The sequence below is a fragment of the Ruditapes philippinarum genome, unplaced genomic scaffold (assembly GCF_026571515.1).
Source record: "Ruditapes philippinarum isolate M1 unplaced genomic scaffold, ASM2657151v2 ctg2121_1_1_1_1, whole genome shotgun sequence".
Classification (NCBI taxonomy): domain Eukaryota; kingdom Metazoa; phylum Mollusca; class Bivalvia; order Venerida; family Veneridae; genus Ruditapes; species Ruditapes philippinarum.
This window is the reverse complement of record NW_026863826.1, coordinates 60,591-73,218: the sequence shown is the minus strand read 5'-3', so window position 1 is coordinate 73,218 and position 12,628 is coordinate 60,591. Positions and strand designations below refer to the sequence as shown.

Here is a 12,628-nt window from a genome sequence, read left to right as displayed (position 1 = left end):
TAAGGCATTAGGTTGCTACTCATACTACAAGATTTGCGTAGAATTCTTTAGAAAAAAAAATCCCTTGGTAACTGGATTTCAGAACAAATCACTATGTATCTTGGCTAACGTACTTGACCTTTTACAATGTACAAGTATTCAGTGAAAGTTACTAACGTACGTGTCTAGTATATAAAGCTTCAATAATAGTTAATTCTAAACTAGTTTATCTGTAGAACAGAGTATGTATTCAAAATGTGTATTGTAAGCTGATTTTATCATTATTTTTTTCAATCGTAATATGGTGATGGTTCGCTTTACCACGGCTATACATGTAATGCTGTGCTTTTTCTTTTGGTTTAAACATTTAAACATATTTATTCGATATATTTATTATGCATGATGAACAATATTTACCCAAAACATTTTGGGATTAGGCAGAAAGCTATGCAAGCTTATGATTGTCCTTCCCCCAGTTATAACAGTTTACAAAAACATATTTCATGGCATTATCATTCAAAACGTTCGTTCAGTTAAAAAATATATTAAAGGCATTTACAGAGAAATGAGTTATTTTGCAATTAACATAAATTAGTGCCTTGCTACAATAAATGGCTAAATTTACCGAAGTAATTGCAATAATCGTCATTTGCATGAGCTACACGATGCTTACTTTGAATTTTCTAAACATATGATGTAGATATTACATGTTGCGATACCTGCCGTTGTTGCGGTTATCATTGCCTATATGTAACGCTCCCTTGAACATTTCTGTTGCTGTGGCAGCCGAGTATCGCTGTGAAGGCAGCTTTGAACTTTGTCGATGTTAAACTATAAATAATAGGATTTCCCGTACTGTTCATATACATCAGGATTCGGACCCAACAAACGAGATTAAGATATGCCTCCAGGCCAAGCTTTATTAGATCCGTCTTCGGTGCAAAGACTCGCCACAGAGAAAATACTCGTATCGGGAAAAGTGATACGAAAAACAACACGATTATTAATATTAACATTTGAATCACCTGTTTCCTTGATTTGATTGTTTTCACAGCTGTCTGATCATTGTGTGCTAAAGAATGTAACTGGTCCGACATCAGTTTTCTGATTATACATGTGTAAAGAGTAATCAAAACAAACAAAGGGACTACAAAGAACACACAAAATATGGTTATTGTGTAACCGTAGTGCCAAGTTTTGTTAACCTTTGTCCGACAAACTTTGATTGGAGATCCGTCATAAAACAAAGCATCTTCATATTGGGTCATGCCCAACAGTGGTAAAGATAAAACTATTCCTACCAGCCAGATAAATGCAATGACCTTGACCGTAGCACAAATTGTCACTGATTTTATTCGGTTCTTTAAAGGGTGGCATAAAGCTTGATAACGTTCAAAGGTTACAGCCAACATCGTCAGTACCGAGACATGTACTACTCCGTTCTCCATCATCGGAACCAATTTACCTGAAGTTATATGAAAATGATTTTAAAACATGTTTATTTATTTAGGCATTAATTTGCAATGGTGCAATATTGTTTTGGCGTATTTTTATAATAAAACCTCAAAAACTTCCAAAACGGCAAAGATGAAAACATGCTGCAGTCTGTTCTGATTAAACCAGTGATATAGGCACGCTACCATTCTTTAAACATTATATCTCAACATGTAAATATAACATGTTTTTTTTTCTTTTATTTAGAATTTCAAAATTATCTCCAGATTTGTTCTTATGGCGGTGATCAACAATCGGCGAATGGTTCACAAGTAAAATAAAGTGTGTCCAAAACGAGAAAACAATGACCGAAACTAAATAAATTCAATTTCGAGAGGGGATTAGGGGTTATGAAGCCTAAATATCGCAGATAAGCTGTCAAAAGACAAACTTATGAAGTAGGTCACATATCCGAAGACTAATTAACTTTCTTCATGTAGGTATACTTGAATCACCAAACAATAAGCAGGTTAAATAAATGAAACTGAAAATACAAAAGACACAAAAAGAATTTTGTCTTCAGTTTTTATTTAGGAATGTAGGCATAACCGAATACTGTTACATAGATTTAAACTTTGCATAATCTTATGATAACAAAAATATTTTTAGTGAAAAATGACTGGCGGTCGCTAATTTTTTTTTAAATATCTACTCTTGAAATTGAGTTGAAATAAATTCTATGAAACGCCCGATCAAGGATCAGAAAAATAAACTATTATCTTTAAAGAATATTTTCGTAGCTTTCATGACTTACAGAGAAACAAAATGGAGGGTGATATTCATAGGTGACACACGAACTCTAAGAGTATATATGTATGTAAACATTTCTTTTCTAATTCAAACAAGGAATGTGTAGAATAAGTGTCATTTAGTTTAAACAAATTTATATTCCGAATATATACATACATAAACATATACAATAATGACATAATTCAAATAATACATTCAAAGAAAACTCTCTTTATTATTTATTTACACCACATTTGGCTTTACTTTATCCAAAAATTTCTAATTACCTCCCTTTATTTACATGAAATGTAAATTCGGTAATATCTTTACAAATAATGCTTTTTGGAACTTACAAATTGATAAATATTCATTTGAGCATCATATTTATGATATAAAACCATAGAAAAATGAGTTACAGGATCTTTTAGTTTCCTGTCAACACAAATGAAGTATTCTGGCGTAGATTGCTTATCACGCGACGTTGACAATATTAAAAGCCTCGGGGAAATATTTATGGGTAATTTGTTCCACTTACGGATGACAAAATAAATAAAACTTAGATATAGCGTAGTTTTGGTGGATATTTAGCTTGCCTTAAAGATAGAGCTCAATATGGAAATGCATTTCCTTATACGACGTCTGCATTTTCGTATCATTTATAAGAATTCATCGTAAAAACACTGTAAAGATTATTTCAAGAAAATTGATAATGTAATGATTTCTTTTTTATTTAGTTTTCACAAGATTTTAACAAGTTTACTTGTAACTGTCAGTTGTTATACAAAAACAAACCCATTTGGTTATGATCATTTACACAAGATATAATTCGGATAAACTTTAAAAGAGTTTGTTGATTTCCTTTTCTTGACTAAGATATAATTTTAAGAAGAAATAGAATTTTTGACGAAGAAAGACAGGTACAATGAGTGAGTTAAGGCGTTAGATAGTATGACTATTGTATTATTGTTTCTCTGATTCTATACCTGACTGTTAATGTTTGGCAGCAATTTGTAAGTTTTTCTAAATAAAAGAGACTTTTACCACTACCATTAAATATTTTGGACAATATCATTAATAAAAATTAGTAAAAGCAGAGGGCCAAGGATCGAGAAATGTGTTACAACAACTGAAAGATGTGAGATTTTGAATTTGAAACAAGAAAATGACGTTTATAGCTTTAGTAGTCCTGAAAACAAACCGTTTTAGATACTCCATTATATTTTAATTTAAGAAGTATTCAGATGTGTCAGACTTTATTGAACCCCTGACTAATGACGAACATTAAAGCCATCATCAAGTGCTTTTCAGAGAGTGTTATAGATGTATAAGCCGATATACAATTGAATCTCCTGAGACGAATCCAGACTGCACACGGATAAGGAGTCTATTCATGTTTACGTGATTAAAAAGATACTTATAAGATTAATAGTTGAAAGACTCTTTCATAAGTCTCATTTAAAGTTGATACAAATGATATCAGGGCCGACCAAGGCAAGCTAAGGAAAACGTATAATAAAACATAACTTAACTTAATTATAATATAATATTAACATTTCGGGCTAGAATAAAATATGAATTTTCTAGCATACGTCAATCAGGTTTGAAATAAAATAACAATAACATAATCTTGAAACGTATTTGAATACTCAATATCAAGATTGTGAAAAATGGAATCCGTACAGAACGCTTATAAAGACAAAACTGAAAATGTTGCAGACTCGGATTGATTGAATCTGTTAATGGATGGTTCTTCAAAGTGCAAGCTACCGTCCACGCACCCTAGTACCGACTTAAGCAGAGTTCAACACTAACACATGAAAATGGTGAAATTTTGAATTAAGAAACATCCACAGGTGTGTTCATACAATGGAATTTTCAGTGTGACACTTTCCTGCCATTCCATAAAAGCGGCGTAAGCTCCCTAGGTAAAAGAGCGTGAAGACAATGGGCTGAACTAAATAAAATGGAATTTTGAAAGGGGGTCAGAGTTTATGACGACCATCGGAACTAACATATATATGTGGGTTTTTTTAACGTAACTTCCTGTGTCTGCATGTGACCACGGCTCTTTGTTACTTTGTTAAAGCACAACTCATATTCTACAATTTTCAACTAATATTTGCCTGCTAGTTCGAACCAACAAAAACATGAAACATAAAAAAACCATTGCCTATGTTTGGTAAAAGAAAGCAGTATGAACTGTTCCGCTATAGTATTACAACTCGGGCATGGCAGGTTTTAAGAAATTGTTTTTGTATGCATTGCTTGCAATGTATACAGAGTTATAAGCTTTATCTCCGCAGTCGTTACAGGTTAAGTCTTTACCGAACAACATCCACTTACGGAAATCAAAGCACAGAAGGAGCTGAATTTGTTTGGATCTCAGAATGTCAGAAAGGTGAAGGTTGTGAGATTATAAACCAATTTGTTTTTGTATAGTGCCACCAATGCTTTCGTGCGTTTTACTTGTAGTAAATTGGCTATAAGATTAATTGCAACACTGATATTTAATCCAATGTTTATTTGACTTAAACAATTTGAAAAAAAAATGAGTTGCCTTAACTGGGATTCGAACTCCAAACCTCTCGCTTCCTAAGCGAGCGCGCAATCCCTCGGCCACGGTTAATCTATATATTAACGGGCTGAAGAAAACCATAATATTCTAAATTAGGGTTTGTAACGACGCTAACTGTTGTTTAACACTTGTGTAAACAATCATGGCGCTTACTAGCATGTATATTTATAAAAAAATAAAACAATATTAGAAATCTTCGACCATTCGGGAATTAATTTGCTTGAAAATTAATGCGCCTTTCATTTGACCATCTTTACGCAGTGATCTCTCCTGAATTTTTCGGCTTTAGTGTACATATAAAGGGAAGTAACCGCTTCAAAAAAGCGGACTACTTTCGGCATTTGCAATTAACAGCATTAGAGTCTGAAATTTCGCTACCATTATTTGTTTGGTCTGACGACCCAAACAAATAAAAAAAAAAACGTTATAGAAACTAGTTCTTCATTCAGCAGTATTGTTACATTCCGACTACACATCATTAAAATATTGTTTGCAAAGTTGTTTTAATGCTTTGAAAGTTCCAAATCGTTCATTTTCATGAAATAATAGACTCTACATTCCTTTAAAGAAAACAAAAAATAACAGTTCATTGATAAAATCGTAGTTTATACCTACGCGCTAAACTTCGCATATACGCATGCGCTTGCTAGCATGAATGAATACATCGTAAATATAGTAAAGTCGTCAGAATTATATAAATGGGACGAAACATCTCAGATAGATATTAAATCAAATAAAATTCCTGATTTACATTCATGCAATAAAATTGGCCTAAAATGTTTTACAAAATGAATATGGAGCTCAGTAAAAAAAATTACCTGCGTATATCGGAAAATGTTTGTTTGTTTTTTGTTTTTTTTTAAAAACCTGGCAATTATCGTGGCTTCGTAAAATAAAAATTTCGTAAGCTATTCTTTTGAATACCTTTTTTACACATGATTTTCCTTTCACTTTTGTATGCCTTAGATTTTTGAAAAGAAATATGTTTCGAAATCTGATATTCGGTACGGGAAAAAATAAAGATTCGGCCACTCGACCATTCGACCCATAACAATTCGTCGAACTTGGGATATTGACGATTAAGCCAGAGCATGGAGCTAAATACGACGATAAGAAATAATCATTTGAAACTAACTGTAAATCAGTGTAAGCATTAAGAAATAAATACATTAAATTTATGTTCAGAAAATAGGAATTATTTTAATCTGCTTATTTTAATGGGTGCATGGAATTGTCAAAAACACCAAAAAATACCGAAAAACACTTAAACTACAAAGAAATATTAACGCTGTGATTAAATTCAGCAATATAAACAATTTTTGATGGTTATTTGATGAATTGGGTTCAATAATATCAGTTTTAAATCGATAATATATCATAAAATACGCTGATGAAAGTGTTCGCTGAGCCTGCGTCGCACATAGAAAAGCCAAAAAAACACATGCCACAGGCATTAAAAAATGCGCCAATTTCCATTTTAATCACTAGAGTAATTGTTTTTCACACTTCGATCGATCAATAAATTTATCAATTGTCAGCATTATATCGAAAAGAAAACACTAAAAAAATGTTTTTGGAAGCTTAAAAAAACATGGATAAGCCGAAAAACACTTTTTACGGCGATACATTTGGTATAAGTCCAACAAAATAAGTTTTATCTACTTTTTTCTCTTTAAATGATTAAAATTTACTTTGTTTTTGCAACCAGTGTAAATTAGAGAATTATTCTATTCTGTATTTAATGTGATATGAAAGTGTTTTTCAGCAACGTAACAGTCTAGCGTCAAAAACATGGAAAAGCCGAAAAACACATTTTAAAGGGCGATAAAATGGTCGTAGTTAAGCAAGAGCCACTATAATTTTTTTTCAACCTTTTAAATGAATAACTATTACATTTTTGTTACCAATGGAAAATGTCAGTTATATCATTTTTATAAATACAGTATGAAAGTGTTTTCGGCTACGTTACGGTCTAGCGTCAAAAACATGGAAAAGCCCCCCCCCCCCCCCCCCCCCAAAAAAAAACAAACAAAAACAAACAAACAAAAAAAAACAAAAAAAAAAAACAACACATTTTACGGGCGATGAAATGGACATATTTAAAATAAGAACTATTATGTAAATTTTTCAACCGTCTAAATGAATGTTTATAACATTATATTTGTTAGCAATGGAAAATATCGGTAATATTTTTGTAATAAACATTGTATGAAAGTGTTTTTCGGCTATGTTAATGCTAAGCGTAAAAAACAAAACAAAAAACAAAAAAAACAACAAACAAACAATACATTTTACTTGCGATAAAATAGATATATTTAAAAAAGTGCTGCTGAATACATTTTTCAACCGTTTAAATGAATAACTATTACATAAATTTTATAACCTTTGTAAAATGTCAGTTATTTTTTGTAATAAATACAGTATGAAAAACTTGTGGTTTTTTTTCGGCTATGTAACGGTCAGCGTTAAAAACATGGGAAAGCCGAAAACCACATTGGACGAGCGATAAGAAAGGTATATAAATAAAAATACCCATAAAATTAGACTTTTCAATCGTTTAAATAATTCACTTTTACTTTTTATTTGTTTATAGTAAAAAATAATCTAGTAGTCGTTTTATATTTATATGCTATGTGAACTTGTGTAGTTTCAATAGAGTAAAGAACATATATAGAAAAGCAATAATTTATTGCTGATATAATGGCAACACATCATCTAAATCATTATTCATTTTTATTATCTTATTATTCATTTTAGTGGTGAAACTTATAGGTTAGCTCAGGGTGGGGTTTTAGAATTGTTGAATGTCGGTCATCCAACTGTGGTCTGTCCACATTTAGCATCGTCGGATACCCACGACCGAACCATTTACATTTATCAGTTATGTTATGTTAAATGTGTATCCGACGAAGACATTTAGTTGTTAACACTCTACTGGACATTTAGTTTGTCAGAACTCTACTGGTCACACTTTTGCCCCAATTGTCACACAACATCGTAAGAATGTGTGTGACAGGTTTTGCTCGAGTTTGAACATGGATCACCTTGGTTTAAAATCAGAAGTATGTCACAGTAGCCAAAAAATAGAAAAAATGTTTTGGCTCAATATTGTGAATGGTTCATCTAAAGTTAAGAAGTTGGTTTCACAGCCTGATTATGGAAAAAAACTTGTTAACTTGCTGTCCAATATAAATGAATTTCTTGGAAAGGTTGTTTATGAAGACTATATGTAACAATTATTGAATAATGAAAATATTACAGTACATTTGAATTGTTTTGATTATAGATTTCATTTTTATTAATAAACGATAAAGTAATGCATTTGAAAATTAATGTGTAGAGATGAATACAACACACCAGAATATATGTATTAATGCATCAAAGTACAGTACATAGATCTGTAACATGGAAAGCTATACAAAAGGATGTACTATAATTTGGTAATTAAGTCTTGTAGGATGATTCAATTAATTGACTTTGCATAGAGTTCAAGTCAGGTCATAGATAGCATCACTGAAGGCTCAATATTACTGTTTCAATATTCTATGCTGCAGTCCATTTAACGGGTGTTTCAAAAAATGATTTCTTTATTGCTCATCTATCAGCTTGCCTAGCAATACACAGATGGAACATCACATCTTCCTTGTCCCATGAGTAACTTTGGAAGAAAAAAGCCTTGGTGTTGAGAATTGAGTACCGCTCAAGCCGGTTCTAGGGGGCGTGAGGGATGTTGCACTTATTCATTATCTCTCATGTACAGACTCAATCAAACCGAGTCTGCAATTCTTATGTAATTTTGTTGTGATTAATGCTTTTGAGGGAACACTTTGTTTCCAGAATTTGGTGTGAGTCACTTGTTAGGGACATTGACTTTGGTCAGAAGGTGACCCCTATTGTTTTTTAGGTCATTTGGTTAAAATCAACATGGCCTTGATGACAAAATGGCTTATATTATCAAGCAATGTATACTTCAGTACTTTCAGTGCTTTGATTTTATCTAAATCTGCAATGACTTTATTTATAAAGTTAATACGTAAAGAGGTTTCCCTTTTCCGTGATTTTTATGCGAGAAAACAGAGGAAATTCAATGTTACTCAAATCACGAAGACTTTGTTATTCTTTACTTATATAATGTGTAACACTGATATGTGACGTCTCCCGGGATATTCCTATGGGGAATTTGTTAATAATATAGTATCAACATTTACATGTCTTGACCAAATAATAAGAAATTTAGAGAGAAGAAAGCCATCATTGAGATGAATAATTGACACCTTACAAGATTTCAGACCTAAAGACAAAGGATGATTTCTATAATCATAGGACGATGGCCGCAATAACTAAGTTTTCACATATTTGCACCTGATGCAAAACCAATTTTTGATTTGGATAAAATCTAAGCCTTTTGTAATGTAGATTAAATCTAAAGTATTAAGCGACATTAATGCTGAAAACGAGTCAGAAAATACTTCCCAAATAAAATGTAATTTGAAATTTCGGATGACGTTTGACATTCTTCAAAAAGTTCAATTCAATGTCGATCCCTTGCTATTACATGTTAAATCATTATTCGTAAAGAAATAAGTCTTAATAAACTTTTTAACAATTGTCACACTTTCCGTTATTTGACAAATGTAAATTGTATTTGCTTTTTAAAGATTGATTTTTTTTTAAATAAAGGATGGCTATATAACCGAGTGTTTTTATCTGTAGAGACATATCTTCTTGTACTTTTACTTTAGGGGAAACGATAAAACGATAAAATTTCAGGAATCTCGAAGATAATCTTGTCAATTTCCATTGTTTTACTAAAATTAATTAATGTCGGACTAAGACCACATAAAATTTATATCTCCATAATATTAAATTTCATAAGAATATAAACTAAATCATCGTTATCTTTCTTTGAGTCTATATTCCTTTTCTTTGCAATAACTAATTTCATTAATTACAAACAATAATGTTCTTGAGTTACTTTTCAGGTCTTTCGGGGTCATTACTTTTAATAAAATTAATACTTTTAGTGTTGAGGATTGAAAACCCTTGAGCCGGTGCCGGGGGCGTGGGGGATGTTGCACATTCTGTTATCCCTCATAAACCGATGGAATAAAACTTAGTCTGCGATTTTTAAGTAATTGTTTTTGTTTTCATTTCTCTCGGAGATTATAACCTTCGCAAAATTTTGATATGTCAATATGTCAATTTAAATTTCAGACTGTGTTGTGACAATGGAATAATGTTTGATATAATAGGAATAAGAAAGACTGAACATCAATCAGTTACTATTAACGCCCACAAACAATATATAATTATCGGATAGTTACATATAATCTTAAATTTGAAGTCCGAAAAATATCCTTCGGTTTTTTGTTGTTGTTTTTTTTTGTGTGTGTTGTTGTTGTTTTTGTTCATCGCTTCCAACTTTTTTTAAAATTGAAATTGAAATACGCGGTATCTTTGTTGCTTCACAAGGGAAAGGGGATCAGTTTAAATGTACACATACATAACATTGCATTCATACGCCAACACATTTTGCTTTCGAATGAAGAAAAGGTAATGTCATATATGGTAAAGTTCGTAAATACATGTAAATGGAATTCATTCGTGATTCGATTTAAAGATTTTTGTTAAAAAAATATTGTTCTATTTTAATTTTACTGTAAAAAAATGATAAATATATATAAAAACTTACACATGACTTCTCCAAGAAACCATCTGTCTTTTCCAAAGAATTCCAAGAGAGCTGCCGGTTGACAAACAAGCAACACTAAAACATCAGCTGCACTTAAATTAAGCAAGTACACATTTGTTGGTGTCCGCATATTCCTCACTTTAATTATTACTACAATCACTAAAATATTACCAGCAATCCCGACAATAAATATGACGGCGTTACAAAACGACGTTATGAAATATATGTATGATGGAATTTCCATCTCTTTACTAATTATCTTATACTAGTATATCTCTATACGATTGATATACCAAATTATCAATAACATGATGCTTCTTCCTTAATTGTTATTTTTTTAATACTAGTATTCATAAATTGATTAAATTAATATAACTTCTCTTTCATAAATTATCACTGTAAAAACACCATTGCATTATCTAAATAGAATTGCTTGCTTTTCTAAATAATAATAATTACTTTTAACCAAAAGGAGTTTTGTCAACGGTGACAGAGAAACAAAAAAGCTTGATATATGATGTGTATATATATAGCGGATATATCCAATACACCTTATATTTCTACTGCAAAAATATATATAGAACCTCCAAGAACAAAACGCTGCATTACACACACAATTAATTAATCAATTTCGTCTTTTTAAGTTTTTTTTAAAGGGTATATTTCTTGCAAAACTGTGATTGAATGGCATTTAAATGAATGAAACATTTTCATTCGTCATAATAAAATGGTATATTTTTATAAGAGCACTTTATATTATGATGATATATTATAGTTACCAGAAGGTGAGTATGAATTTGAACAAAAGCAAGAGTATGTCTTTTGCCTTAACCGGTGCAGGGTAGGGGGAGACGGTAGCCTGCATTTACCACTGCAGTCCATGAACAGTCTAATCAACATTTTCAAGTTTGCCATATAAGGCTACATTCAAGGTTTTCTCTTTTGACTTTTTGGAATTACATAAAGTAATGCAATTCCCCTTGTGGCTAAGGGGTTGCCTTTACGGGTTAAGGCATTAGAATTGCAATAACCATTTAACACAGCGTGATCGTCAAAGGCAACTAAATGGGTCCGCATTATTGGAGTCTATTCATCGCTTAGCCCCAGGAGGTGGGATTGTTATTAATCCCTGGTGTTGCTAAATGTTTGTAACACCCGAGGTTAACCAAAACCTTGCCTGTTTCGGCGCCATATGACTATGGTAATAGTTTATCAAACACGTGATCAGATTTACCCTGAATGAACTAATAAAGCTCAATATCTTCTACGACAGACAATACGTGCTCTCTGTTTTTGCAAGTTTGACAGTAACAGTTACTATAATATTTTCTCTAGGGAAAACTAATTGTTAATAAAGCGTTATCATCTTGGAACAAAATAAAACATGCTAGTTATCATGCAGCTCCCTGGTCTGTATGTCAGATAAATATATTTTATAGACAATCAACATAAGTATGATTTCCTTTGGAAATATATGAATTACAAAATAACATATTTGATTAAATTGAACTTTGGTAATATCATCATTAATCATGTATTATTAAAATAGTTTTTTTTTAATTTTAAACTAGTTCATGAATTAAAGGAACTCCACTGAGGTCAAAAAGTCTAAAAAATAAATTTTTGAACTTCTTGTATAGATGAGCTGGGGCACTAAAATAAAACAGATGGATATGTAAAACATAATTAAGAAAAATATTCAAAAATATATTGAAAACCATATTTTGTGTTATTCATAGCACATTGAGAGTTAAAAGCTTTACAACGCTTATCAAGGTATTTATCTCAATTAAAATAATTATCCTGGAAAGACGGACTGAGCGAATGATCTGAAAATTTGCACAAAGTTATTGGTCTACACCTCCTACTTCAAATGGAGAATCAATCTCGAAAAAAAAATATTTCCTGTCCCTTCATGTCAGAAAACCTCTGTGGTATTCCCTTAATGACAATATTTCTAGACTATTTGTGAAATTTAAAAGAGTGATAAGTTGTTTCATGTCTACATAATGTATACAATCAAAGTTGTTCAAGTCACAGCAATGTCCACTCTTTGGGATGATATGAAAAAGAAAAAAATAAAAAAAAGCACCCCATTATATTTTTAACAATCTCTTCAATGAGAATTTACATTAACGAAGCATAGAAGTTTATGTTCT

At 31.4% G+C, this 12,628-nt stretch overlaps 1 protein-coding gene across 1 annotated transcript; it reads right to left on the bottom strand.

Annotated features, from left to right (window-relative positions):
* Window positions 1–522: 522 nt before the first annotated feature.
* Window positions 523–10,713, bottom strand: LOC132723430 (QRFP-like peptide receptor). The gene is made up of 2 exons (XM_060708157.1): window positions 10,470–10,713; window positions 523–1,444 (listed from the first exon to the last, which is right to left on the bottom strand). The coding sequence occupies exons 1-2, from the start codon at window positions 10,711–10,713 to the stop codon at window positions 717–719; spliced, it is 972 nt and encodes a 323-aa protein (XP_060564140.1). The 3' UTR covers window positions 523–716.
* Between the last annotated feature and the right edge of the window lie 1,915 nt (window positions 10,714–12,628).

Bases quoted from the DNA above. Each gene is read 5' to 3' on its own strand.
- LOC132723430 (XM_060708157.1), bottom strand. From the start codon at position 10,713: ATGGAAATTCCATCATACATATATTTCATAACGTCGTTTTGTAACGCC. The intron at 1,445-10,469 runs GTAAGTTTTTAT...ATATAACTTCAG, and splicing joins GTTTCTTGGAGAAGTCATGT to GTAAATTGGTTCCGATGATG.